The following is a 25,958-nucleotide window of genomic DNA, read 5'->3' as shown; positions in this document are numbered from 1 at the left end:
TTCAAGTGTGATCCTTAACATATGAACTTCGGGGATTTTTGATCTTGTAGTACTACTACATGTAAGGTATATAATTATCCGGTCAAACTTAAAGACCTATTAAGACGATAATATGTATATCCATGGTTTTCTGCTTTACCGACTTCTGGTTTTTCGCATATATATATCGCGACGCCTTGGCTTGCAATGCAAAGAATATGCAGCTGGCTCAAGAAGTAACAAAATAACCCTATGTCATATTTGCAGCACAAGAGATCCGAGCATGATATCAGGGAAATTCTTATCTGACATGTGAGACTGCAGGTGGATTCAACGTTTTTTTTAGACCGTTTTCTGTCAGACCCGGTCAATTTTCGCTCTCCAATTCTCCGTCTTTTACACACCCATCTATCTTCCCAACCATTGTCAATGGACTACTCGGGATTCCCATTGTTTCCCGCCATCCCGGCCTCGATTAGACGTCGGCTGCCCCGCTTATACTCATCCCACCGTGCGCCCATAGGTACCGAATCGAGCGGGGATCCGCGCCGGGGACTGGCTTCCAGATCAGAACCTCATCTGCTGTGCCACAGCCAATCCCTAGAGCGAGTGGTACCCGAGGTACGTCCCTGGACAGCAAGCGATGATCTGGACTCTTTTGATTCTGGCTCCCGGAGCCCGGACAGCCCTCCAGCCGAGGAAATGGGAAGTCCGACTAAATATGAAGCCGAGTCCGGGTTGCGATGGAACCGGGTAGTACCCGGTGAGTCCTAGACTATTGTATATTGACTAGCTATCACTGACAGAATACTTGATGGGGCTAAAGCGTTCAATCTTTTGCGCAACGCGGGATATGAAGCTCAGCAACCACAAGCCGACGGCCGCCTGGCTCGATCGCTTTATGTAAATGCCTTGGTTTACCTTCTCGATGCTTTACCGCCAGATCTGTCTACCGAGGAGACTTCCATGCTCGAACATCACATCCCAGAGTCGGTCAAAGCATCACTAGCGCCATATCCTCAACCACCGCAATATCTCCCTGATGGGAACAACAAATACAACTCCCACCCGAGATCGTATCTACATAGACTCCTCGCCTCGACAATTGTGCAAATATTTATTCTCCTGCGAATCCTTCTACCATATGCAAAGCTGCTTTTGCGCCAGATATATGCATATGAGCGGACCCACCGTATCACTGAGCGCATTCTAACCACTACGCTGGACACAGCCGATGGGCTTGGGAAAGGCAGTATCAACATCGGCGTGGCGGTTTGCAAACTCAATGAAGGAAGAGTAGGTGCTGCATTGTCGAGCTTTGCCGCTTGGTGGATGGAAGGTGTGGCTGGAGGGATATATGAAGGTGTTGGAGAGGGGATGATGCATCTCGGTCTTCTTGGAAAAGAGTCGGATTTTGATAGATTTCCCATGCAAATGGCTAGACAAAGTAGTTTATAGTATATATTAGATCTTTTAGAACATGGTATATTTCCAAGCTTGTTTGTGAACTGTGAGAATCCCCATATTGACATTGATAAGCGATAAGCATCTCAACTTCTCCAACTTCTTCTGTACAATGGCGACCACCAGATTACCCTGCATTCCGTCTCTTCGAAAGCAGCAGCTCCACCTGGAATTGTGAGTTATTTGCTTCGCATTATGATCCATGTACTGACTTCCGAAGTGCGAGCTTAAAACATGCAACACCGCCAGGGGTCTACGTGACCCTGGCTCCTGGAGACCCGACACTCTGGAATGGAGTGATCTTCGTTCGCTCAGGTTAGTCTGAACCCATCAATTGAACTGTAAAACCATCTAAAATCCAGTCTGTAGGTCCCTACGCATCCGCCATCCTCCGCTTCCAACTCCGCTTCCCTGACACCTACCCCGACCTCCCACCTCTGGTCACCTTCGCGACCGACTTCTTCCACCCATTGATTGTGCCCCTCACCACTTATACCTTCAGTACCGGCTCGGCAAGTGACAACCCTGTCAGCGCAACAGATGAGGAACGGTTACCGCCTGGTGGGTTCAGTCTCCGCCATGGATTCCCTCACTGGTTTGGCAGAGCAAAGCGGAGCGGCTTAGCATCGGGGAATACATCGCGAAATGTAAGCGGGAATAGTGCAACTGCTGCACCGTCGGGTGAAACGAGTGCTGCAGATCCTGCAAAAGGCGATGTAGCCCCGGACACGTCGACTGCCCCGACATCAACGCACCCGGAAACCAGTGACAATGACGTGGAGACACCACGCGTGGCCCAGGTCCCTTCCATGGACCAGTTTGCGGAACCAAGGTCTATTGTCCCTGTCTCAGAAATATTGGATTACATCCGGTCGACGTTCGATGATGAAACTGTGCTGGATTCGTTGCCAGTTGAAGTCGCCGGCAATCCTGGGGCATGGCATGCGTGGAAGGCACACCGCCGAGGTGGTACTGGCGGAGGATGGAAACGGGGAAGCCCGCAGACCCGGCTTCCCGGTGACTGGCATTGGGATGGGATCTGGGCTCGGCGGGCTCAAGATGAGATTGAGAATTCGCGCTCTGATCCGATGTTATTTGGAAGTGCTGCTCGTGGGAATGGGGATGAAATGGTAAGATCTCTTGCGCTGAGCGTACGTTTCGCCCGGATGATACTAAGCTGTTCTTAGATTCGGTTCTCACGGTTGGATGATGCGAGCTTGAACTCGGTCAAGGAGAGTATGGCAGCCATGGTAGGCAATGTATAAAGAGTGCTTGTTTTGTGTTCAGATACCCGATGCTACTTGACTTTTGTACCTTGGTTCCCATCGCCCTTTCCACTACTTGCGTATAGATATACTTGCCGTTCTCCTCCCCAACTTCTACTCACATTCATATTTCACAAAATGACCAATACGCTATCCTTGGATTTTAAGAGTTCAGCTTTACTGATTGCATTAATTCTTGTGCCCATTGTTGTCCTTGTCTGCGCTGTTGCCATCGCTCTTGCATGTTCCGAGTACTGGAGTATTCACTCCATCAAGCAAACCTGCCTATCGTGCTGTCGTCTCAAGAAACAACAGAGACGCAAGCAGATTCGATCCGATCCCGAGAGTTGCAACATCGTACCGTCGACTCGTGCGACAGAGTGCTCTGATATCCAGATCGAGATCGAGGTCCCTGTCACCAACCGAGAGCACGTTTAGATCGCAACCATGGACGAGCTGCCTGTACCGCTCACTGTCATCAAACGCAGCGCGTTATCCGATCACAAATTCAGCTCGCTGTCTCTAGCATACCCGCAGATTCCGTGTCGCAGCTCTTCACTTGCCACGAGCGTGAATTATGAGTCGAAGGAGGCTGCGACATCCACACGAACTCCATCTCTAAGTGACAGTCTTTACAATATCGAGATTACGAAACTTCGTCCGGATCATACTACCGCAGCCCGGGGTATACTGGTTCCTGGCCAAGACGCAGATGACGACCCATTTGTTGACAATGTGATAGCTTCCATACCTTTGGGAAGTTGTTTCTCCTGCTGACCCATATATGCAGACCTCGCGACGTCGTCTCCGGGCCCAAGGACTCACGACAAGGAGTGGGTATCAGATCGCGCCACGCCTGCTCGTTCGCTGGAGCTCCGGATCTTGGAACTCCTTGCAACCATGCCTCACGTCAACGCCACAAAATGTCTCACTGGAAATGGGAGCGTCTACGGGTCCAATGTCACAACAGGTTTTTATGACTGATCGTGCCCGGTCTTTGTCAAAAATACTGCACCAAGGCGTGTCTGACTTGTTGTGCCCGATGGATCTTCCTATTGCATTCGCCAACATGAGTTCTTATGCAAGCCGGCCATGCATCCAGGCAGATTATATGTCCGTTTGGACCTCGGTGAATATATCTGTTGACGTCAATCCCATTGCATTGCCTGTGACCTCCCACTTGGCTCCTCTTGACATGATAATACTACTTGATTGCTTGTAAGTTGTTACCCTTTGCATGCTTTGTCAAATACTAATCTGACCCACCTATCATGACACAGACAACAACCTTCGCCCAGCCTTTTGACGCCAATGATCATGGCATCCACGGCGCTCGCTTCAAGCTTGATTGCTACTTATGACAGGCTGGCCTTGGCATGCGTAAATGGGCGTTCACCGAACGGATTTGATATATTGCTTCCTCTGGGGTTTCATTCAGCCGAGGCTGCTCAAGCTTCTTTGAACATCTTCTCCATACGCCAGATGAAGAAGCATAGGAGAAGATGCCCAGACCTGGCGAACTCTATTCAAAAAGTATCCCTACTGTTTTGTCCCTCATCTAGAACTGCGTTCTGTCATCTGGTTTTCATCTCAGCCGGCTCCCCAAAGTCCTTTTTGGTAGCCAATATCGACAAGGCCATCGGTTTTCACACAGTCTCCCCTCAGCCCTACTTTCCTCTCGGGACAGCCCACCCACCGGGCTGGCACATTTGTTCTGATGCCGATGAAGCAGATTCAGACCCCAGAAATGCCCATTTTGCGCGCAAAGTCACCAAAGTTGTTCGACAGCTTCGCACCGGCATCAGCCCTGGAGTCATATCAGACTTGAAACTTTCGGTTGGTCTTGGCAATGGATGTTGGTTCGAGGCTGCGGCAGGAAGTACTCATCTGATGCGACTACGTCCAGGCGAAACTTGGATATATAAGCTGAAAATTGGGCTACCTTTGGTTCAATACCAAGATACACAGTTCACAGATAATTCCATGTTCAAGGAATTGATTGCCCAGATCAACGATGTGTTGAGGGAGTATTCTTCTGAGCCGGCTCTCCAGCAGGTTCTTACTGCTGGTCTCGAATATGAACACTCTTTTCTACCGAAATCGCACACTGTGTGCTTGGAAACTCATTGCACGATCTCCCGCACCCTGGATATGTCCAACAAGCCAGGTTGCGGTCATCAGAAGATTTCGACACTGATGGCATACGAAGACGACGACGATTCTATCAATATAAGTTTGGGTTCTGCAAGTGTGAGCAGTTGAAATAGACCGGCAGACTTTGCTTTTTTTGGATTGCTTATACTATCATTATGGGGCCTTGCGTGTCTGGCTTGCTATATTCTTCTCTCATGTTTTAGGATCCGCACCTGTATAAGGACTTCTGCTCTTATTGCTGAAGTGTGATCCATACAATCATAACGCGGTCACAATTAAACAAAACCCTGATACTCTAATCTAGTCCGGGAACTGAGCAATGATGCATACGGAAAACATATCAGTACGGCACTTTCTGTAATGCGCTACATGCTCGTAACGACCAACCTCAAATACGAGGATAGGTATTACCCGCCATGCGCCACGTCTCCTTGATCAAGTCCGCACACTTCTCCCCAATACCATAAGCCGGCATCTGGGTATGACCTCCATGCAAAGTAGGCATAACACTACAATCAGCAACCCTCAACCCAGAAACACCCCTAACCTGAAGTTTCTCATCAAGCACAGCCACAGGGTTATCCCTCCTCCCCATGGCACATGTACCGGCAGCATGATAGCCTACAAAAGAAAGACAAGAAGGTCATTAACCCCGAAAACGGTCTAAAAGGAAAATAAAATAAAAGACTCACAAGTAGTAGCATGCTCCTTAACATAAGGAACCCACTCCTTCCTCGTCGTATAAGAATGATGATTCAAATTCGGCGGCCAAGACCCCTTAACAATATCCTTCGTCCCAGCCCCCTTCATAACAACGTCATTGCCAAACCGACAAGCCTCACTCAAAACTAACAAATCAAGCGGATCAGCCAAATAATTACAATCAACAATCGGATTCTCCATCCCATCCGCCGATTTCAACGCCACAGACCCGCGCGATTTAGGCGCGAATAGCTCTGCTATCATGGAAAATGCGTGCTGGTGGTCACAAGAACGAGTACGTAGGCAAACAGAAAAGCGCCGTCTTTTTTTCCGTCAATATCACCGGAAACTGGTCGTACTGTTTTGGCCCGCCGTAGCATTCCGCTGAGAAGAATTCGATGTTTGGTTGGGAAGGTGTTAGGCCCATCGGGTCGCGTCCTGGTTGGCGGGATGTGTTTTTCCAGAGCGGTTCGTCTTTTAGGCGCTCGTCTAGTCTGGCGAAGGCGAAGCTGCCGAAGGGGAAGGTGGAGAGGAAGCCTAATTTTTGGGTTTTCCATTCTTCGTAGGTTTTGTCGAAGTTTGGGTCGTGGTAGACGTGATGGACGTTTGTTAGGCCTTTCTTTTCCGTCTCGTAGAACATGAAGACGATCTGGTTTGGTTAGCTTTGTTTGATTTTGATCTTGGATGGGTGGATGAAGGGAAGAATAAAGGTAATACTGAATAGGTGGTCCATTAGGTTCTTTCCTGCACCTGGTAGGTTAACCGTGCAGGGAATATTGTGCTGGGCAAGTTCGGCTTTGGGCCCGATGCCAGATCGAAGCAAAATTACAGGGCTGCAGTATGCGCCTCCGGAGATGATAATCTCCGTTCGTGCATGGTAAATCCGGGATGTGCCATCCGAGTTTAGAGTTGCCACAGCCGAAGCGCGTTCCATTCGCCTGCTTCTGAAGATGATTTTGTCGACTGTGGTATCAGTCTTGATGGTAACATTCCCGGGGTGGTTCTTGTTTGTAACGAAGTCAGCACCTGTTGTGCGGAGAACTTGATATACTGTGCGAGGCACATGGCCACATCCTTGCGCGACATTTTTTGTTTATTTCTTTTTCTTCGCACTGAGAAGGATAATTCTAAGGTTTACTAAATGCGTTGTCTCTAGAATTCCGATCTAATAGTAATGTGGTTATAGGTTCGTTAGCTACGCTTAAGGGAAGACATAAATGACGCTATTCTCCGTAGATGCAAATTTGCTTTATAATCAAAATGCAAAAACTAGGTCGAGTTAGGGCTAAATTAGGTTTTACTAGGGCCCTAGTATGGGGTCCGGGTTAGGCCTAGGTTAGGGAGGATCCCGACCCAAATTGGGTTATGCGGAAGTCTACATGGGAAAGATTGTTTTGGGAAATTAACATATAAAACAGAAATTGCCATAACATGTTATATTCCAAAATCTATCCTGTCTAGGCATTCATATCAAGCCTCTATTTCCCATTCGAGCAATGTTTCAGAATTCGATGAAGTGTTCGGATGGTGCTGCCTTAATATTCGTTTTTCCTTGGCTAAGCAATCTCGTAGCAAGTTGATGGCTTCGGCATCGTGACCTGGTGATTTCCAGGTGAAAGCGAAATTAACCATACTGGTCAGCGTGTCAAGATGATCTTCGCCAAGCTTCGTCTTGCGAGTCCCTATCACCTGCAAATCGAGCTGTTCGGCCTCGGGCCACCGGCCTTGGCTACTGTACACCGACGCTAGGTTGGTCATACTCGTCAGAGTATGGGGAAGATCCTCGCCGAGCTTCGTCTTACGAGCACCCATCACCAGCGTTTGGAATTGCTCGGCCTCCTCCCACTGGCTCTCAAGCCAGTATGCTGTTGCTAACATGCTTGTGCCATCAACAGCATCTTCATGGCCCTCACCCAACAAGGTCACTCTTTTATCTTTAGATTTGCCGCCATTTGTCTAACATCCGGGATGTTACCGCATTGCCATGCATACCATGCACCTCTATAAAAGCAATGTAGCCCATCGTTGTAGACACTCAGCTGATGCTGGCCGCTATGGCATTGCGGATTTGACATGAGGAATGAGTGACTTGCGCCTCTCCCAAATTTCGTATTCACCGATTGGGAACTGATCGCACAGGGTGCTAATGAATTTATCTTTCCATTGGTCTACGTGTACATGAGAATTGCAACCACGCGCGCGTAGTCAGCTGCACCAGCCGATGTCTTCAGCAAGTCATTTATTTCATCTTGAACACGACTAAATATTGGTCACGGGATAAACCAGCTGGCTGGCTCGCCTAACCGTTGCCATCGTGCCCAAAGTTTGGCAACCGAAATTGACACCCGAAGGGCCAGCTTTCCCCAATTATGATCTGCGTCGGACGGCGAATAAAAATCAGATATTCCCGCTTCCATTGCATCTCGGACAAGATCCCCAAACCGTGCCTTTGCCATTACAGGGCGTGCAAGTCATCTTTCGATTTCCGCTCTGATTTTGCTGAAGCCAGGTCCCTACACCCTGGCAGCTCGAGCAGCTTTTGTCGCATTGTCCAGCGCCTTTGCAAGAATAACATTGTGTCATCGTGGTGGTGAGAACAGGTGAGGGTCTCAGTATAGGTTTTGTACTATCAGTCGCTCTAATAATTGTCACGTTAGTGGGGTCCAGACAGTTGTCTTTTTAGATGCCAGTGTAGCTCACCGATGGAGTACAATTGCCTTGAAAGGCTTGAAGGAAATCAGACGAGGTATGAGTTGTCAGACCTCGTAGACTGGAAAGGGCTTTAAATGTGGAGTATCTTCTCTGGCCGATGGGGAGGATCAGGACATGGGCGATGATCGTCTATTTAACTGTTCGTAACCAGGTGCCATCTTCTTCGTTTATATTCATAGATAGCAGCAAGTGATAGAGCGAGACAGTAACGATGTAAGACTAGACGCACCCTCATTCTTGAATGTTTCCAATCAAGTCGATTCAACTCTAGCTACTTTCGGCTTCTTGCATTATCCAGAGAACCACAAGTGATAGAGGGTGTGTGTTGACGGGTCATGGCTTTGACGTGTGGTACTTAAATTCCGACTCGGGCTGCAACACGAAATAGCTTGTAACTAGTGCTTATGTACAGCACATAGACTGCAAATCTGTCCTCAAAAAGGTTCGGTCTGTTTCTCTAATAAGTGAAGGGTAGGTCTGTCTGTTAATTACCTCGTCACCCTATTTTCCCCCAGAATAATAACCCAAAGAGGCAACACCACCAAGCGATGTAGGTATTCGCAGGAATCCAGCAAACCTTCACTACAAGCGTTATTGATTCTTAGGCCTTCATTTTTGCTGGATTGGATACGCTGTATACATCTAGCAAATTCATCTATAGCTTTGTTTCTGGCTAAAATCATATTCGAAATACCATTGCCCGGGTAAGCGGCTGCATCACTCTCACCATTACCGCAGCTACCGCCATTTATTACGGTCCAAGGAACTGCGAGAATACCAAGTCACCTGCATTTCCTAATACCCAGCATGCCCCAGACCTTTCGTCCAAAATACTGATCACGAGCGCTGTCGCACGCAGTTACCCAGAAACAAGACAGAAACTCGAGCACGTGAGGGGACAAGTTTCAGACCAATTCCAGGTCAATAAGGGCGAGGCTTGGCGCGAGATTTGGCTGTGTTCGTCGCAGTCAACTCCGCCTCCAAGTCAGCCTCGCGCAGACCCGCGGTTTGTAACGCCTTTCACTCCGCTCCTTCGTTTTAGGGCATTTCATCTGCTCACAGGGTAAAGAAAAGTGAGCAGATGGTTTTGCTTTCCATCAAATTTTGGCGGTCTCCCATCGCTCCCCCGCTAAAGCCTTCTTGGGCCAACGTTCTCAATCTCCAACGGTTTTTTTTGCGCCATGGCGCCAAGACTTTCTCTCTCGAAGCTCGAAATGATCAAGCAAGAAGCAAAGAAACATTACCCACTAGCACTGTCTCTATACAAGTCACTCGTTCGCAGTGGTCACTCTAGAGGGCAAGTTCGATTCTAGGTTTGCGAACTTTTGCTCTAAAACTTACGTTGGGAAGTCGGTAAATCAGTCTGGCAATACCTGCTATTGAAAGTTCAATCGTAAAAAGATGATTGGAGCTCAACCACCCCACGTACAACATGCAAGGCTGCTGGTGGCACTTAGCATTCGATCCGTCCAATTGAAAGACCAAAATAGAAAAAAGGGATTCATCTGTAGTGAAGTGGGTGTTGGGGCGGAATGTTGAGTCCACTTCCCGCTGCCTGAGGATATACAAATTTGTCGCAATTACCTTACGAATACTGCATGAAACCGGGTCTATAGATGATCCGACGGCATAGCTTAGTAACTAGAATGGACCCATAAATAGTGGAAAATAGGGGTAATGAAATACAGAGTCATTTACATCTCCAATTGGCCGGATACAGTACAGATCGTGACAGTTATGAGCCCGGTTCGCACCTATTAGGAATTCATTTGCTATCATCCTTGAAGCTATTCGCAAGCTAAAAGGTCCAAAAAGCATCTAGCAGACTTCCTGACCCCTGAATCCCTTCGATCCCTACCATCTAACCATCTCGTAGGATCCTTGCTTCATCGCTAGAAGTAGTATCCACAATAGAGACGGCGTCAATGCTCTCCGCCCTAAAGGGTGATAAACTGAAAGACTCGTCACAATGGCGAGTATGGCACAAGAGGATAAGGGCATTCGCAATGAATCGGACTGTCTAGGACCTTTGTAACCCTGACACCGATGAAGCCTATCGTCCGAAGGCTCTGAAAGAGCCATAGGAGCCTGAGTATCCGCTGGAAGCGAATACGGAGGCTAAAAAGGACTAGAGAGACCTCTTGGAGGTCTACAAAATTGGTGCCAACCGCTGGGAGAAGTAGCGGAAAGGCCTTAATAAAGTGAATGAGTATATTATCACCTTCGTGGATAGTAGTCTCCGTGACGTAGTCCTCGAATTCGACACCCCGTATGACCGCCTAGTCTATCTAAAGACTAGGTTCGCGCGTACGCCCGCGTTTAAGGAGGAAATTCGGATGTAATGGAGAGCTTTCTCGATAGTAAAACCTACTGGAGATATCGAGAAATGGCTTGCTTTGTGGACCGAGCTAAGGTAGTAAGTAGTTAGTCTCTAGCTTCCTAAAGTCGAAAGCGCTAATTAGGACTTCCTATAAGTAGTTAAAGAGGTCTTACCAATCTGGTGGCAAGCAAAATATCAAGAGATAGTGATGAATAGAGCCTCGTACGACACTTAAGACCTAATCGAATCCTTTAGAGGCCTATATCGGGAAATTGGATAGTCTGATCTATCACCGTAAGCGCTACCGTTAGCGTTAAAGGGGTCTTTCTCCACTTGGCAGGGTTATCAGGAAGTAAGAAATGACTCTAGGAAGCCAAGGGAAGATATACCTTTCGATAAAAGACCTTGCCTATACGGTAACAAGCATCTAAAACATCAATTCACTAACTACTAGGTCGTCAATAAAGCAATTCGACCCGACGGTTACCAGCCAAAGAGGGAAAATCTCTAAAAAATGGAGAAAGCTCTATCGGCCGACCTGGCATGGAGGAAATGGATCAATGAAACCATCGAAAAAACTGTCGAAAAATCGTCAAAAATGCCAGCAAATGCCATCCAATTACACCTAGGAAATACGTCCTTTTTAACCTAGGAAATTGGCTCCGTACTCCATGATCGATAGATCCTCGACACCGGCTCTGGCGTCCATGTCTATAATGAGAAAAGCTGGTTTGACAACCTTAGACCAGTTTAGGAGACTCTCGCGATGGGAGACAATAGTACGGCAGTCATCGGACGAGGGACAGTAAAGCTTACCGGCGCGGACCCGATATCAGGAAAAGAGAAGACAATCACCTTAAGCGACGCTTACTACGCACCTAGGTTCCATATCAACCTAGTATCGTACGCTAGGCTACGAGAAAAGGGTGGTGAATAGGCTAAAGCTAAAGGGTATATCTAGGACCACTAGGGTATCCCTATAGTTAGCTTGCATCTTAGGAAACAGCACGGGTTATAGATCTTTGACTAACCTAATGAAGCTATTTAGAACACTACTAATGTAGTATCCTCGGCACTAAGGTAGGAGAAAGGTTCAATAGAGCTATGGTATCGACGTCTAGCCTATATATAGCCTGCAACTCTCAAGCAAATGCTAAAAATGGTTGAAGGAGTGATTATTAACGCAGAGGAAGTAGCACCTAAGGTATACGAGATATGTAACCTAGGAAGGTCGAATCGATAAGTGTCTAGGAAGCTAATTAGACGAAGCTTTGGCCGATTTAGAAGAGTACACTTCGACCTAATTCAGCTTCCTTATGCCTACAATAGGCATCGATGGATCTCTCATTTTTACGTGGAAGGAATTAGGTTTTAGTGGGTTATGACGTATAAGCTGAAGCCTAAATGTTAGCAAGCCATTACCTAGTTCGTCTAATTAGCCAAAAATTGGTGGAACCTACCGATTAAGGCCTTCCATTATGATAATAAAGCTTCCGTAGGAAGGGTGTCAGAACGGAGTCTAATATCGGACGGGATAGTGGTCTATCATAGTCCACTAGGGCATCTAGAAATGAATGGATACGCTGAGAGAGTAGGGGGTGTCATTATCTTACGGATGAGGATACTGATGCTTAAAGGTAAGCTCCCGAAGGAGCTATGGCCGGAAGTAGCAATAGTAGCAGTCTGGCTACTAAATTAGACGCTAACCTACCTCGCGGAGATGAACCGCTAGGTAGTGCCATAGGATAAGGTTCGTAAGAAATTTACAAGCGATGGCGAAGCTATTCCGAAGGTCAACCTCTCGAACGTGAGGTTATACGGAAGCCTCGCGTACTATCGTATTAAGAAGCAAGTGTAATCGGATAAGATGAACCCTCGCGCGGAGGTCGGTTTCCTAGTTGGCTATCTAGTAGTAAATATCTAGAAAATATGGTTTCCTCAGTATAGAAAGGTCAGGCTTGTTAGGGACGCTATATTCGATGAATCACGTCGATACTTACCGGATTTTTAACCCTTCCAGCAAATTCTAATGCTATTGGAGAAAGAGCCGTAGGAATTGGACCTAGCGGAGGCTGAGAGAGTATTCTAGGCATTATTAATAAGTGGAGAGACGCCTAAATTGGAAGCTAGGACCGATGGTGAAGACGTCTAGGAAGCACTAGCGAGAAATGAGACTCTAGGAAAAGATGGTTTTTCGGCCGAAAAGCTATCTTATATAGTAAGCCGCTAAGGGGTGTATAATACACCTAGCAGCTAACGTTTTGAACCTATATCGGTCCTACCAGGCGCTTTCCTATAGGAAATTCCACTGCCTCCGATACCTCCACGTAAACGAGAACCTCCTATAGCTCGCCAGGGGGTGGAGACGCCGGAAATGCCGGCTAGGGACTAGCTCTAGGAGGTCTAGCAAGAGACCTAAGAGGTCCGGCAAGCGACCTAGGAAGCTTAGGAAAATAGTGAATCAGATGATAAAGCTGAAGCATAGCTATAAGCGGAGCTAGCACCGAGAGAACTAGCTCTAAGAGATATCAATGGCGATCTAGATGAGGCAAATATTGTATCTAGATTAAGGAGAAGGTCAGTAAAACGGGATGATGCTTTCGCGTACGCTACCATAGAAGAACCCCTAGCCTTCCTCTATATATTCGCAGCGGCCCTATACGCGGAGAAGCTAATAAGACGTTATCGGGACGATCTACCTGATCCCCCGAAGCATTAGAAAGACGTTATGAATCACCTATTTTAATAAGGCTTCCTAGCCGCTATGCGCAGAGAAATAGACTCTCTCACAGAGAAAGAGACGTATAAGGTGGTAGATCGTCTAAAGGACTAGGGAAAGTAGGTCTTGCCGCTGCTATAGGTCTTCTTATACAAATTAGACTAGGACGGTTTCCTAGTCAAATTTAAAGCTCGTATTTGCGTGAGAGGAGACCTCGAGACAATTATATTAGAGGAAAAGAGGGCTGTAACGCTAGTAGCTAGAACCGCGCGAATGATCTTCGCGTTAGTAGTAGTATTCGACCTGAATTTAAGACAGCGGGACGCTATAATAGTATTTCTCAATAGTAGGCTAGAAAAGGAGGTATACACTAGGATACCGGAAGGTTTTGAGATGCTAGGAAAGTGTTAGAAGCTTCACAAAGCGCTATACGGGCTAAGAATCTCACCGCGCCTATGGTAGTAGGAAGTAGTAGAGGTTCTTAGCAAGCTAGGTCTAAAGTAAGCACCCGAAGACCTATACGTCTTTATTAGAGAAGGAATTATCGTCTTCTTCTACATCGATGATATACTAATAGTAAGCTATCGGACGGCGGAGAGAAGAGCTAATTAGCTAGAAAGGGACCTCGAATCGCACTAGGAGCTTACTGACCATAGAGAAGCTGAATGGTTCCTAAATATACGTATTATTCGGAACCGGTAGGCGAAGAAATTGTGGCTTTGCTAAGATAGCTATCTCACAAGCGTAGTAACTCGCTATAACCTTATAGACTGACCTCCCGTGTTAACCCCGCTACCGATCGAAGACCTAAAGCCGTACGAAGGCATCGTAGGCGCGTAAGAAATATACCTATATTAGCAAAAGGTCGGATCTATGGGATACGCTACCACGATCACCCGAGCTGATGCCGCTAAGGCAACTAGCAAATTGGCTGAATTCCTGACGAATCTAGGACCCTAGCACCACCGAGCCGTCGATCGAGCTATCACCTACCTCTATACCACCCGTTTCCTAGCAATCGAATATAATGCGGAGGTGGACATGGACTCGGTATAGCTAGTAAGCGATGCATCGTACGGGGATCATGTAGATAGGAAAAGCTCTGCTGGGTATATCTGCCAAGTCTACGGTGGACCTGTAGACTAGAAAGCCACTAAGCAGCGGACGGTGATAACCTTAACCACCGAGGCAGAGCTTCTCGGTCTATCTAAAGCCGGCAAGCATCTCTAATGGTGGAGAAGACTACTCGGCCGAGTGGGTTTCGAGGCATCGCACGTTCTCACCATCGAATGCGATAATAAAAGAGCTATTAGTCTAATCAATGCCGACGATGCTAGCTTCGACACGAAGCTTAGGCACGTCGATATTCACTACCTCTAGCTAAGATAGGAAGTGAAGGCGGGACGCGTCGCCGTACGCTGGGTCCCGATAGCAAAAATGGTCGCTAACGGCCTAACGAAGCTGCTTCCACGGTAGAAGTATGCAAGCTTCGTCAAGCTTTTGCGGATGGTCGAAATTGAGCACCTAGTCATGAAGGAATGACCCAAATTGAAGCAGATTCGCTAGTAAATAGCATTGACAGCGGCTCAGGATGGGATATTGAGGCCGCTGAAGGGGTGTGTCGCAATTACCTTACGAATACTGCATGAAACCGGGTCTATAGATGATCCGACGGCATAGCTTAGTAACTAGAATGGACCCATAAATAGTGGAAAATAGGGGTAATGAAATACAGAGTCATTTATATCTCCAATTGGCCGGATACAGTACAGATCGTGACAAAATTCCCCGCAAACCTTGTCTCTGATCCCCCAGATCCGAACCAAGATTCTGGTCTTTCGGGTTCCGCGTTGCGGAATTAGAGCCTTGATATACGTGACCTTGCATTTTGGCCTGACGATCCTGTTCTGTTGCTCGAAGGGATCTGGGGGTAGGGGATCTACTGTAGGTCTTGTAGCAGATATACTTCATGGTCTTAGTGAGACCGGGTATCTCGTTCCGTCTTTATCGTACATGTATGTGGGATAGAAAGACTCGATTATTGAGATGCCGAGAAATTTGCTAGTGTAGGCGCATCATCCTCAATCCGTTTCTTGTCCCACACTGGGTCCCCATCGTCATCGAATTCGGCCCACTGGAAGAATGTGCAGCCTTCTTTTCCTGGCGCAAACCCCGCATAGCACATCCACATATACCGGCCCCGTGTTTCTTGCTTGCGTTGTGAACATCGAAGGATTGCGTGCTGGCCACATCGGCAGCGTGGGGTATACCGTGGGTGCAGGGTATCCCGATACCAGCGATATGTAATATTGATGCGACGGTTCCCGGAAATGGGATGCGGGGAGATGGTTTGAGCAGGAGCGATAGAATGCTTCCATTCTTCTTGCATTTCTGCGTGCATGATGAGGAGCGAGTTATGAGGAAGATGAATAGAAATCTGGCCTTGGGCATCTGCACGCGCAGTCGATGTTTCCTGGCTCTCTGTGGACTTTGAAGATGGACTCGTGTCTTTGTTCTCATTTGTTTCTTTGTTGGCCTCTTCTTCTCCTTGGGCTACTATCCGCCGTACCCGGAACTCACGGGCCACGCCTAGGCTTAGGCTTCCTATCACTGGGTGTGGTCCGAGATAGGTGAGTTCATCTGAGTGATAGCCCACGCTCTCCGTTGGTCCATCGTAGCAATTCACAAACGCTGCATTTGGTTTCCACTCCTTCGATGATTGGTACTGTAATTTATTTCCGCCTGGATAGACGTCTCGTATTCGTTTCTGGATCTCTTCGTTGACAACTGTTTGTACCTGTCGTGACACTGAGCGGAGCTTTGGTGTGGCTTGTCGTACATTTGATCGATATGTCCCGCCGTAGGTGTATTCCGAGGTTTGTTGACGGTGTTCCTCGGGCGTGGAGACGTACACAGCATGTGTATGAGGACTTTGCACGGTGCGATTGAAAACCTGAAAGTCATACCGCTGGAAATGCTTTGACTCGTCTAATAGTTCCTCCAACAGTGAGTTTGCTGCTTCAGTTGGCAGGAAATTATGGACTATTGTGCAGGGTGTATAGGCTGCAATGTCTTCGGGTGAGTAAAGGTGGAGTATCTGACCCTTCTTGGTTGGCGGGGCACGTCTTTTCTTCACAGTTTCATTGATTGGTTTCATGGTTCCGTCTTGAGCTGTTGTGAATACATGCGACGAGAGAGATGTTTGCATTCCGAGTGATGAGGCAGGAGCTGCTCGCTTCTTGGTCAAGGGTGTGCTCGCTGTAGCTTGTGTGGAGAGCAAGGCAGATGCAGTATCAACTGATCCATCACACGAGACGAGAACATCCAGAAGCTCATCCTGTTTGATTTCCGGGAAGAGTGATAGCAGTATTGCTAGCTTGATATCAGTTGAATCATCGGGGTGTGATGACTCCTGGTTCAAACTGGACTCCTCGCCCGAGTTAGACAGTCGACGTCGTTTCCTCGAGACAAAGCCATCCATTATCTCTTAGTTTGTACAGATGTTCTCGTGTCGAAATGAGTCTTTCCAGTGTTGAAAAGTAATGTTCATAAGCAACACGATAAGCTTCTTATCGGCACATGATTGCTTTAGAAGTGGCCAATCATATTGCTTAGTTATAGATGGGCGAACAGGGATCACGTCAACTGGACAGAAAAGGTACTTCATGTTAATGTACATATATTGTAAAAATTACAGATCTATACACTCCATTTTCCTTCTCCCAAATATGCTTTTCCCTCCTGGTGATACTCAACCAAGCCCCTCAGCTGCCTCAGCCCATCAAAGACCTCGACCAACGCATCGAGTGCCACCATTGTCCACCCATGATAACTTCCACGAGTATTCTTCATATATCTAGACATACCACTGGTATCGATACCATCCACGAGTGGGTGATCATCTAGCCTGGAATCTGGAAAATTCTCTTCAACAACCTTCACCCAACATCTACCCACACTAGCGTCTCCTTTCTGAAGCGAACCCATATCCAAGACACCTTTCAAGTGAGATAATACTGCATCATCAATCATCAAACAGACGCGCAACCTACTTGGGAGCTCTGTTTCAGGGATCGCCAACGATACTTTGAAATCATGAAAGACCTGTCGAACCGCGTCCTCGTCTAGATCGGCGTACATATCTCGAGAGCTGAAGATCTTCGAAGCGAAGGTTTGGGTGAGAATGCGGATCTCTTCATCAGAGCCTGTCATTACTCGGTGTAATGATTGACTGACGGAATCGTTGAGGGAGCGTAGAAGAACGGGAAGAAGACGCTTCGTTTCTGGCGCGTAGGAAGTGCGATAGACGACGGGGCCCCATGTTAGAGTGAGGAAATCCCGTTCTGGGCCTGGTGGTAGGGAGCGCAAGCCTGGGGAAGATGCAAGTCGGTAGACTTCTTCTTTGAGGAATGTACTGGCCGATGATGCATAGAGGTTGGATTCGGACATTGGGTTGTCGTATCCCATTTTGGGATTGACTCGGGTATTATCGCTTCTTGAGGTTATCATTGTAGTTCATATATACCAGGAGTAGTTGTGATAAAGGTAGAAACGAAGGAGATTGACTGAGATGGAAGTAATTTAGAAGTGGCCAATCGTGGCGTCATTTCCATACTTCGAGGAGGCTGAAGGCAAACCGTTATTGAATGAGTTGGACCTACCACTATTGGCCTGTCAATGGAAGGGACAAAGTCTAGAAGCATTCCTCTTCGGATAAGGGTCGGCTGCTTTACTGTATGTGCCCGGCCTGTGACGTCAACGATCTTTATTTGAATAACGGAAACTCAATATTGCACTCTATATACCCGACAATCGCTAATATATTTTGCCTTGAGGGCTTGAAAAACCACGTCAGTTTCAAGCAGCCCGCATTCAAGAAGACACCTCGGGTTGCTTGCCTGCAGATCTGTCGCGTCCGGGACTGGGTTTCTGTCCGTTCAAGTGACCAATTATGTGTCCCGCCTAACTCGAATACTCAGAAATCCCGGGATCCAGCGCATTGAGTCAGATGTCACCATATGAGGCCACTTTATCTAGTCAAAGGGATATAAAATGGCGTGCCCAACAGAGCAAGCCAACGCGATCAACTCCAATTCCGGAATTCAATGACTGCCCTATGTAGTTAACCCTATCTAGTTACATTGAAGAACTTCAGACCTCACAAGAAGCACATCTAATCCGCAAAATAACCGGAAACGAACCCAAATCTAAATATTGAGGTTGGTCGACTTTGCGAGTCGTTAATGATTCTTATTGCTAGAAACAACTATAACACTGAAGATCAGACTCATCTATTTCTTCAGTTGACGGGAATAATTCAGCCCTAGCAATATCCACCACCTGAGAATATTACTACCTTTAGTCACAGAGATTATCCCATATTTATTCAACTGTGCAACTAATTCCGATGTTGCTGCTATACCCCATCAAGGAAGCCTCACACAACAACAGCTTCAGATCCTAGGAACCAACATGACAGTGGCTGTACATAAGCAATCAAGTCGAAGTCCACCAAGCAAAAATAAACACACAGAGGTCCACCGTGGCGCAGTTGACCCCTCACTTCTGGCTGAGTATACTTCGTATTCGGGACGGAGAAACACGATGCCCAAAATCACGCAACTCTCTTATCGCTTCTCACACCAAAGACCTACAACTCTTCCCAGATGCAAATTCCATCCAAAGAGAGCAGAGATACCAAGCAACACTAGCACCGAGCAGGGAAAAACCACTACGGTCCCACATTCAAGGTCCACAATAAGCATAAAAACCAACCGTCGGACGAGACACCGCGACAAGTTCACAATCCAACTGCTATCCACAACGCCAAAAGAAAAGGGGAAGAAAAGGAACAAATGTCCATCCCCGATCCCCAAAGACGCCGACCAGGCACCAACGGAATCAACCCAGAACAAACCACATCCTACACAACAACATACACCTCAACCACGAGTAGTTCCTCATCATTCGGCCTGGGATTCGGCAACGCCAATCCTCCCAGTAGTCTCCTACAACCACAGCCCCTGACCATTCCACTCGCATCCAAGTTTCCAGATAGTGGGCCGTCATATAATTATGGAAACTCATGGCCGACAACGTCGACGCACTCGAGTACTATATCTAGTACTATGAGGCGTGAATATGACGAGGTCTGGAAACGAGAACAGAGGAAGATGGCCTTGTTCACTGGAATTTTCTTTGCAGTAGTGTTTTCGTTGTTTGTATATAGTTGGAGTTCGGGTAGGAGTGCAGGTGAGGGTGCTGATGCTGGAGGTACTGTTAAGAGCAGTTGGTGTTTTTGGATTCCTCTGGGTCCTGTGTCAATTGGGTATGGGTCTGAGGGATTCCAGTGGAGTATTATGTGGTGGTTCTAGCAGGAGGAAGTGAGAAGCAGGTGTTGACTTTCTAGACAAATTCATACTGTGGACATTGATGTTGATAGTAACAAAGTTGCGACAAAGTCCTCGGCTCCATATCAATGACCTTGACTTGGAAGTTGATAAAGTTGCAATGCTTGAATTCTTACGAAGAGGAAGAAAATTTAATATGAACGACAGGAAGAACACCCGGATGAATTTCAAGGTAGAGAGCTAATGAGCGGGAACACCGTAGACAACGATCCAACCCATTACGACATAAGTATCAACGCAAATCAATCTAGAGACAGCCGACAGAATGTACAAGCAGAGAGTTCAGCGCGGAGAAAAAAGAAAGAATCTACCAGTCATGAAAGATCATGACAGAGGGGAAAGTAGACGATATGTGAAACCGGGATACAGAGAAGAAGATACGAACAAGTGACAAAATGTGTGCGTGAAAAGGGAGATAAAGGCTAAGGTATAGCACAGAGACTCCCGGTAGAAAGAGGTATCGACAAGAATCGACTGTGAAGTGAAGAAAGGGAAACGTGAAAACTCATAATACAGGGAAATGGGGTAACTGATTTAAATCGAACAGAATAGGGGGTATGGAACAAGGGAGACAAAAGATGTAGGGAAGAAAAGAAAAACAAAAAGATAACAAAAGAAGAAGATAAGTATACATCCAGCAAATAAAAGTAAGTTTAGGTGAGAATGAGACGATCGCTTTTGTATGGGCAAATCTCAAGCAAAGACGGCGACGACAGTCATCACACCTAGAAGCAGTTGAGGGTGCTCTTCTTCTTTTTCTTGTTGAGGGCAAGCATGCGCTCTTCGAGCTGAGCGCGGGCGGCCTCGGCTTCGCGACGAGCACTGCGCTCCTCCTCGACAGCCTGGAGAGACAGGCGGGCAGAGCTGCGCTCCTTGCGAAGAGAGGTGAGCTCGTCTTCGAAGCCCCAGGCCTTCTTCTTCCAGGCCTCGCAGTCGCTCTTGACCTTGCTGCTCTGGGCTTCGAGGTCGCCGAGAGCTTCCTCCAGGGTGGCGGTGAGCTGCTTTTCGGCGTACAGGTGCTTCTCAATGGTTCGAATGCGGGCTTCCTGGTCTTCGACAATCTGGGCATTCACCAGCTCCTTGCTAGCGTGTCGAGAGCTGGGAGGGGACACACTGGATGAGCCATTGGTCTGGGCGATTGTGGGGAGAGGAGGAAGAGGAATAGCCGGCGGGGGCGAGGGAAGAGAAGCGGCGGAAGAGCTCTTGCGGAGATTAGATGTGAGGGAGCTGCTGCGGTCGTGCGAACCCTCAGTGTTTCCGGTGTTCTTGATTTGGAGCTCCAGTTGCTCGATCCGCACTCGGTAAGTCTCAATGTCTCCCTCATAGATAACGATCTTTGCCTTGGCATCCTCCAGGGCTTGGTCACGCTCCTGTTGAATGACAGAGAGACGGTTGTGGTGCTGGTCGAAGCTGTTGGTAATCTGCTCCTCCAGCTCCTCGACAAGACGCACGCTCTTCTGCTTCTCAAGCGTTATCTCCTCAACCAAAGCTTCCTTCTTCTTGACCTGCTCGTCCTTCTGACGAAGAGTGTCCTCCAAAGTAGCGACCAAGAGAGCCAGCTCATTGACCTTGGCGTCCTGGGCGGTGTTCTTCTTTGTCAATTCATCCAGACGGCTGTCGGATTCACCGTGGGCCTCCAATTGCTTGCGAAGGTCGTCATTGGTGCCCATAAGCTCGGCATACTTGTCAGAGAAGTACTGCTTCTGGGACAAAACATCCTGAATTTGATCCGTCAACGACTCAGCGGAAACGTCAGAGTTGAGGAGAGTCGAAACAGCCTTGAGCAGCTTGACCAATTCATCACGAGAGTCCGCAATGTCTTTCTGCAAGGCAGCCATAGACTTGTCATGCTCGGCATCCTTCTCAACAAGGCGTGCATCGTGCTCAGCCTGGAGAGCAGCCTTAGTCCGCTCCTCGAGCTCAGCCAATTCACGTTTGTGAGAATCGCGAAGAGACTCGAGTTCGCTCTTGTGAGAATCAAGCACGGATTTGTGGGTAGAAATCTCCTGCTCAAGCTCGGCCATCCGAGTAGTGAGGCCCAAGTCGACGGCGCCGGCATTGACTTCCTCATCGGTGGTGATCTGAGCGGACAACTTCTCCTGGGCATCAGAGTGTGACTTCTCTAGACCCGCAATTGTAGCAAGCTGAGTAGCAATAGTGGACTTGTGATCTTCAATGTCCTTCTTGAGGCCTTCTACAAGTTCCTGCTGTTGGGCGCGGTCACCCTCAAGCTCTTGAGCAGTGACCTCCTTGTTGGAAGTGTCACCACCCTCAGTGCGCTCTGCACGCATCGCCTCAACAGAAGCCAAAGCAGCCTCAAGTTCGGCAAGGGTGCCAGTAAGCTGCGTCTCCGAGGACTGCAGAGACTCCAAGGCACTCTGGTGCTTGCCCTTCCACTGGGTAAGCTCGCCCTCCAGGGCACCAATCTTCTTGTCCTGCTCCTCGGCACCAGCATCCATAGCGCGAGTGGCGCTCTCCTGGGACTTGAGAAGACCGTTCAAGTTTTCAATCTCACCAAGCAGCTGCTTCTCACGGGTCTCATGGGCATCACGGAGCTGGTTGATTTGCATTTCCTGAGAAACGACCTGGTCACGCAATTGGGACACCAGAGCCATATCGACAGGCGAGGTACCCTGCAAACTAGACCGTTCTCTTGTAAGACCAGAAATAATAGTCATCTTCATTTCCATCTCCTTCTTCACACTCTGGTTCTCAGCTTCAAGGGACTGGAGGCGCTCCATGCGGCTCTGCAGCTCGTGCATGGTCGCATCCAAATGGTAATCGAAGTTATGCATGGCGTCTGGCTTCTCGGCGAACTCCTCGGTGGCAATCAGTCGCAGCCCGGTAAGCGCGCGGGTGGCACGGTCGACGCCGGACAGGAGGTTCTGGCTGGTCATGCGTCGAATCATCTTGAAACCGGGAGTCGAAGGGGGCGAGGATGACTTGGTGCGTTGTGCCTCTGCCTTCAGCTTTTCAACCAGGGCCAGAATCTCTTCGTGCTCGGTCTGCAACTCGGTGTACTTCTGAGCCAGCAACTCGGCACTCTCCTGGTGTTCGGCCAGCATCTTGCGCATATCCTCAGACTCCTCAGAGCCCACGGGTGGCACGACAGGGGTCGAAGGCGTGGATGAAACTTGCTTCGATCCGCATTCAGAGGATTCGCGCAAAGTGGATGGCTCCCCGGCCGAGGATAATTCCGAGGAGAGTGACTGCGAGAATGAGTGTTGTGCTCCAGACTTCGATGTGGGAGTGCCTCCGTTTCCTAAAAAAGACACGGGGCGAGAGGGCATGTCGGTTTGAAGGTTGGATGCCGCGTGGCGAGCTTCGTCAAGCTTGTCCTGGCGGAGGTCAGCAAGGACCTTGAGGACCTGCTCGTACTTGGATTCAAGCACTTCGTAATCACCCATGGTGTTCTCGTGCTGGAGACGGAGGTCGAAGAGCTCCTGGGTAACTGTCTCAAGCTTGTCGGCAACGAACTTGGACTGAGCCGGGCTTGAGATAGGTTCCTGAAGAAGAGCCACGGATCGACGTGCCTCCATCTTACTGGTGACATTCTCCAAGACCTTCAAATCCTCACCAGAGACATCAGTTTCCTGGCCAGATTGTTCAGCTGATTCATCTGATGCTTCCTGGATGGGCTCGATAAGATCCTCATCCGATTCAGGGATAGCTGTCTCTGTTGCTTCGCCAAGAACATCCAATGATGGCGTATGTCTGTGAGAAGCATGCGCACCGCGAGATGAGTGAGACATTGGTGGGTGATCAATGCCGTCGGGGGAAGCACGGCCCTCAGCCTCGTGGTAGTGATCTAGTTCGTGGAGGAGGTTATCCAACTTTCCAATGCCGCGCTGGCGTTCGATGACATGCTCCAATCGCAACACCTCGCGCTGCATCAGTTCCATATCCTGATCACCTTCCGCAAGTCGCTCTTCGAGTGTGGAAATGTACTCTTCACAGCTAGCTTCGCTATCGCGGGCCCGGCTGAGCTCCTTGCGGAGCTCAGCCACAATGGCAGCGTGCTGCTCCTCGCCTGTGGACTGGCCATCAAGCTTTGATTCCAGCTCATGGAGATAAGTCTCGGTACTGGCCTCACGATCCAAGAGCTTCTGGACACGGGACTGGAGCTGCTCGCGGACGGTCTCGACGTAGGCACACCTTGTCTCACGCTCGAGAAGATCGCTTTCAGTGGCAGACAGAGAGGCACGGGTATCAGACAGGGAAGATTCCAAGCTTTGGATGGTCTTCTCGTACTCCAAGACCATCTGTTCCACAGACTCAGCAAAAGACTTGGAACGCTGCATTCTCTCAACTGAGCTCTTGCCGATTTCCGAGGCAGCATCGTCCGTTTCATGGGTGTCGTGCGAGTCATTGGCCATGGTCGAAATGAGCTTGGCGTGCCTTTGGCTGAGGGAGTTGTAGCTCTCCTGGACATCCAGCAGTTGGTTCTGTAGATGCTTCTCGCGTTCATTCTTGCGTGCGGTTCGCTCAGGGGAGCCTCCTTCCCGTCGGTCGGGTGCTTCGGCGTTGCGAATCTGTTGGCGCAGGAAAGCCACCTCAGCCTTGAGACGATCGATGACAGCCTGCTTGTCACCGTCATCGGAAATATGCTGGATGCGGGGCTTGCTCTGGATGGCTCTGGCGCGTTGGGCGTATGAAATAGTGTTCAAAGTCTCGCTCAGGTGGAACTCGGCCGGAGTCACGCAAGCAATCATATACGTATAGGCATTCCCACCCAGTGAATCCTGAAGCAGTCGGGTGAGCTTGGAGTCACGGTAAGAAACGTGGGAACCCTGTTGGCGTGACGAAAGTTGCGAGATGACCTTTCCGAGCGCTGCCAGACCAGCATTGATGGAAATACCCTCCTTGGCGCGTTCGCCGGAGGCACCAGTGTTCTTGAGCCGCTCGCTACCTGCCAGATCCACGAAGTGGAGCTTGCTGTCGACGGTAACCGACTCACCTGAGAACGAGTCGACTGGCATCGACATGCGCTTCTCCCTGGCGGGGCTGGAGGTCGTTTGGATAGCAGAAGGCTTGCGCTGGACGAGGTTCAAACTGAAGACGGCATGCGACCGAGAGGATTTGGCGTTGATGGCGGTGGAGTCTGTTTGACGGATGGTCGAGCCGAAGTTCAGGGCACCGATCAGATCATCGAAGGAATTAATGTTCACTTGGTGCAGGCCGGTCAGAATAATGCGGCCCTTGGTGTCTTCGCGAATCGTCACGTTGCTGCGGTCATTTGCGGCGGTGGTATCTGGGAGCAGCAAATCTCTCAAGTGCTCGTTATATATCTGTTTTTGTCAGCAGATGTAACGCGTACATAGCCCAATAATCGAAAGCGCACCTCCACGTATGTAGCCTTCAGCTGCCAGGTCTTCTCCTGGGTAGGCTTTCCAAAGTTCGAAGCGGAACTCATCGAATATCGTTGTGGTGTGCGGAGGCCCGTAGTCGAGTTGGAGCCGTTCCGGTTGTGTTTTGAGGGGCCGTCCAATTTATCGAACAAGACCTGCGCAGCACGAGGGATAATACCTAAATCAACACGCAATTAGTCTCCTGAGAGTTGTACAACAGTGGTGGAAACTCACCCATGTCCTGCATGTTATTCTGCTCACCGGGGCCGGAGGTACCCATTGTGAATGATTTTCCAGCACCGGACTGGCCATAGGCCATGATGGAAACATTGTAGCCCTGGACGAAAGAGTTGACACTGTCACTGACGTATTCCCAAACACCCTCCTGCTCAATGGTCTCCGGGAACACGCGGTCGAACACAAACAACTTGCGTCCCTGGGGAACATCCACAGCGAGGCTGGTCGGCGCCGTGACATGGACCATCGAACGTTGGAATCGCTGGGGAATTAACTCGTAGCCGGGGTCGGTTGGTTTCAGAGGAGGTCGCACACGGACAGCTGCACGAGTCAGTTTGGTTCCAGGCTGGGGAATAAGATAGCACATACCGACTTTGACTGCTGTCTTGCCATCCTCGTCGGAGGCACGACTGCCTCCCTGCCTGCTGCTCATGCTCAGGCGACTGTTACTGCGCGGCGTGCGCATGACGGCACTGATGGGTCGCGGGGGTGCACCAGTCGGTGATGCTGGCGGTGAGACTGTCATCTCCCCAAATACCACACCAGGTGGGAAAGAATGAGAATCGAAAAGCTAATTGGGAGGTGTAGGCATGAGGCGCGAGAAAAGGAGATATGCCTATGTGGAGAAGTGTCAGTGCCCCTTAATTT

At 48.9% G+C, this 25,958-nt stretch overlaps 8 protein-coding genes across 8 annotated transcripts; 3 read left to right on the top strand and 5 right to left on the bottom strand.

The window, feature by feature from the left end:
- Positions 1-681: 681 nt before the first annotated feature.
- Positions 682-1,524, top strand: PENARI_c008G09781 (uncharacterized protein; the record flags this gene model as incomplete). Its single annotated transcript, XM_022631597.1, has 3 exons — positions 682-742; positions 806-1,275; positions 1,519-1,524. 3 exons carry the CDS (start codon positions 682-684, stop codon positions 1,522-1,524), a joined length of 537 nt encoding a protein of 178 aa, XP_022488768.1.
- Positions 1,525-1,555: 31 nt separating this feature from the next.
- On the top strand, positions 1,556-2,708 carry PENARI_c008G04375 (putative ubiquitin-conjugating enzyme; the record flags this gene model as incomplete). The annotated part of the gene is made up of 4 exons (XM_022631417.1): positions 1,556-1,617; positions 1,664-1,758; positions 1,813-2,573; positions 2,631-2,708. The coding sequence occupies 4 exons, from the start codon at positions 1,556-1,558 to the stop codon at positions 2,706-2,708; spliced, it is 996 nt and encodes a 331-aa protein (XP_022488679.1).
- Positions 2,709-3,155: 447 nt separating this feature from the next.
- Positions 3,156-4,970, top strand: PENARI_c008G04770 (uncharacterized protein; the record flags this gene model as incomplete). The annotated part of the gene is made up of 3 exons (XM_022631430.1): positions 3,156-3,443; positions 3,499-3,926; positions 3,989-4,970. 3 exons carry the CDS (start codon positions 3,156-3,158, stop codon positions 4,968-4,970), a joined length of 1,698 nt encoding a protein of 565 aa, XP_022488567.1.
- An 877-nt stretch (positions 4,971-5,847) lies between these two features.
- PENARI_c008G07319 (uncharacterized protein) lies at positions 5,848-6,650 on the bottom strand (the record flags this gene model as incomplete). The annotated part of the gene is made up of 3 exons (XM_022631508.1): positions 5,848-6,213; positions 6,394-6,567; positions 6,636-6,650. 3 exons carry the CDS (start codon positions 6,648-6,650, stop codon positions 5,848-5,850), a joined length of 555 nt encoding a protein of 184 aa, XP_022488452.1.
- A 384-nt stretch (positions 6,651-7,034) lies between these two features.
- On the bottom strand, positions 7,035-7,587 carry PENARI_c008G00135 (uncharacterized protein; the record flags this gene model as incomplete). The annotated part of the gene is made up of 2 exons (XM_022631266.1): positions 7,035-7,489; positions 7,557-7,587. The coding sequence occupies 2 exons, from the start codon at positions 7,585-7,587 to the stop codon at positions 7,035-7,037; spliced, it is 486 nt and encodes a 161-aa protein (XP_022488464.1).
- Positions 7,588-15,353: 7,766 nt separating this feature from the next.
- On the bottom strand, positions 15,354-16,796 carry PENARI_c008G05277 (putative CUE domain protein; the record flags this gene model as incomplete). The annotated part of the gene is made up of 1 exon (XM_022631454.1): positions 15,354-16,796. The coding sequence occupies one exon, from the start codon at positions 16,794-16,796 to the stop codon at positions 15,354-15,356; it is 1,443 nt and encodes a 480-aa protein (XP_022488875.1).
- Positions 16,797-17,014: 218 nt separating this feature from the next.
- Positions 17,015-17,782, bottom strand: PENARI_c008G01197 (uncharacterized protein; the record flags this gene model as incomplete). Its single annotated transcript, XM_022631306.1, has 1 exon — positions 17,015-17,782. One exon carries the CDS (start codon positions 17,780-17,782, stop codon positions 17,015-17,017), a length of 768 nt encoding a protein of 255 aa, XP_022488578.1.
- Positions 17,783-20,450: 2,668 nt separating this feature from the next.
- PENARI_c008G03927 (uncharacterized protein) lies at positions 20,451-25,776 on the bottom strand (the record flags this gene model as incomplete). Its single annotated transcript, XM_022631406.1, has 4 exons — positions 20,451-25,013; positions 25,067-25,251; positions 25,308-25,631; positions 25,680-25,776. The coding sequence occupies 4 exons, from the start codon at positions 25,774-25,776 to the stop codon at positions 20,451-20,453; spliced, it is 5,169 nt and encodes a 1,722-aa protein (XP_022488777.1).
- Between the last annotated feature and the right edge of the window lie 182 nt (positions 25,777-25,958).

Source organism: Penicillium arizonense (genome assembly GCF_001773325.1).
Source record: "Penicillium arizonense strain CBS 141311 chromosome Unknown PENARI_contig008, whole genome shotgun sequence".
NCBI lineage: Eukaryota > Fungi > Ascomycota > Eurotiomycetes > Eurotiales > Aspergillaceae > Penicillium > Penicillium arizonense.
This window is presented reverse-complemented; position numbering and strand designations above follow the sequence as displayed.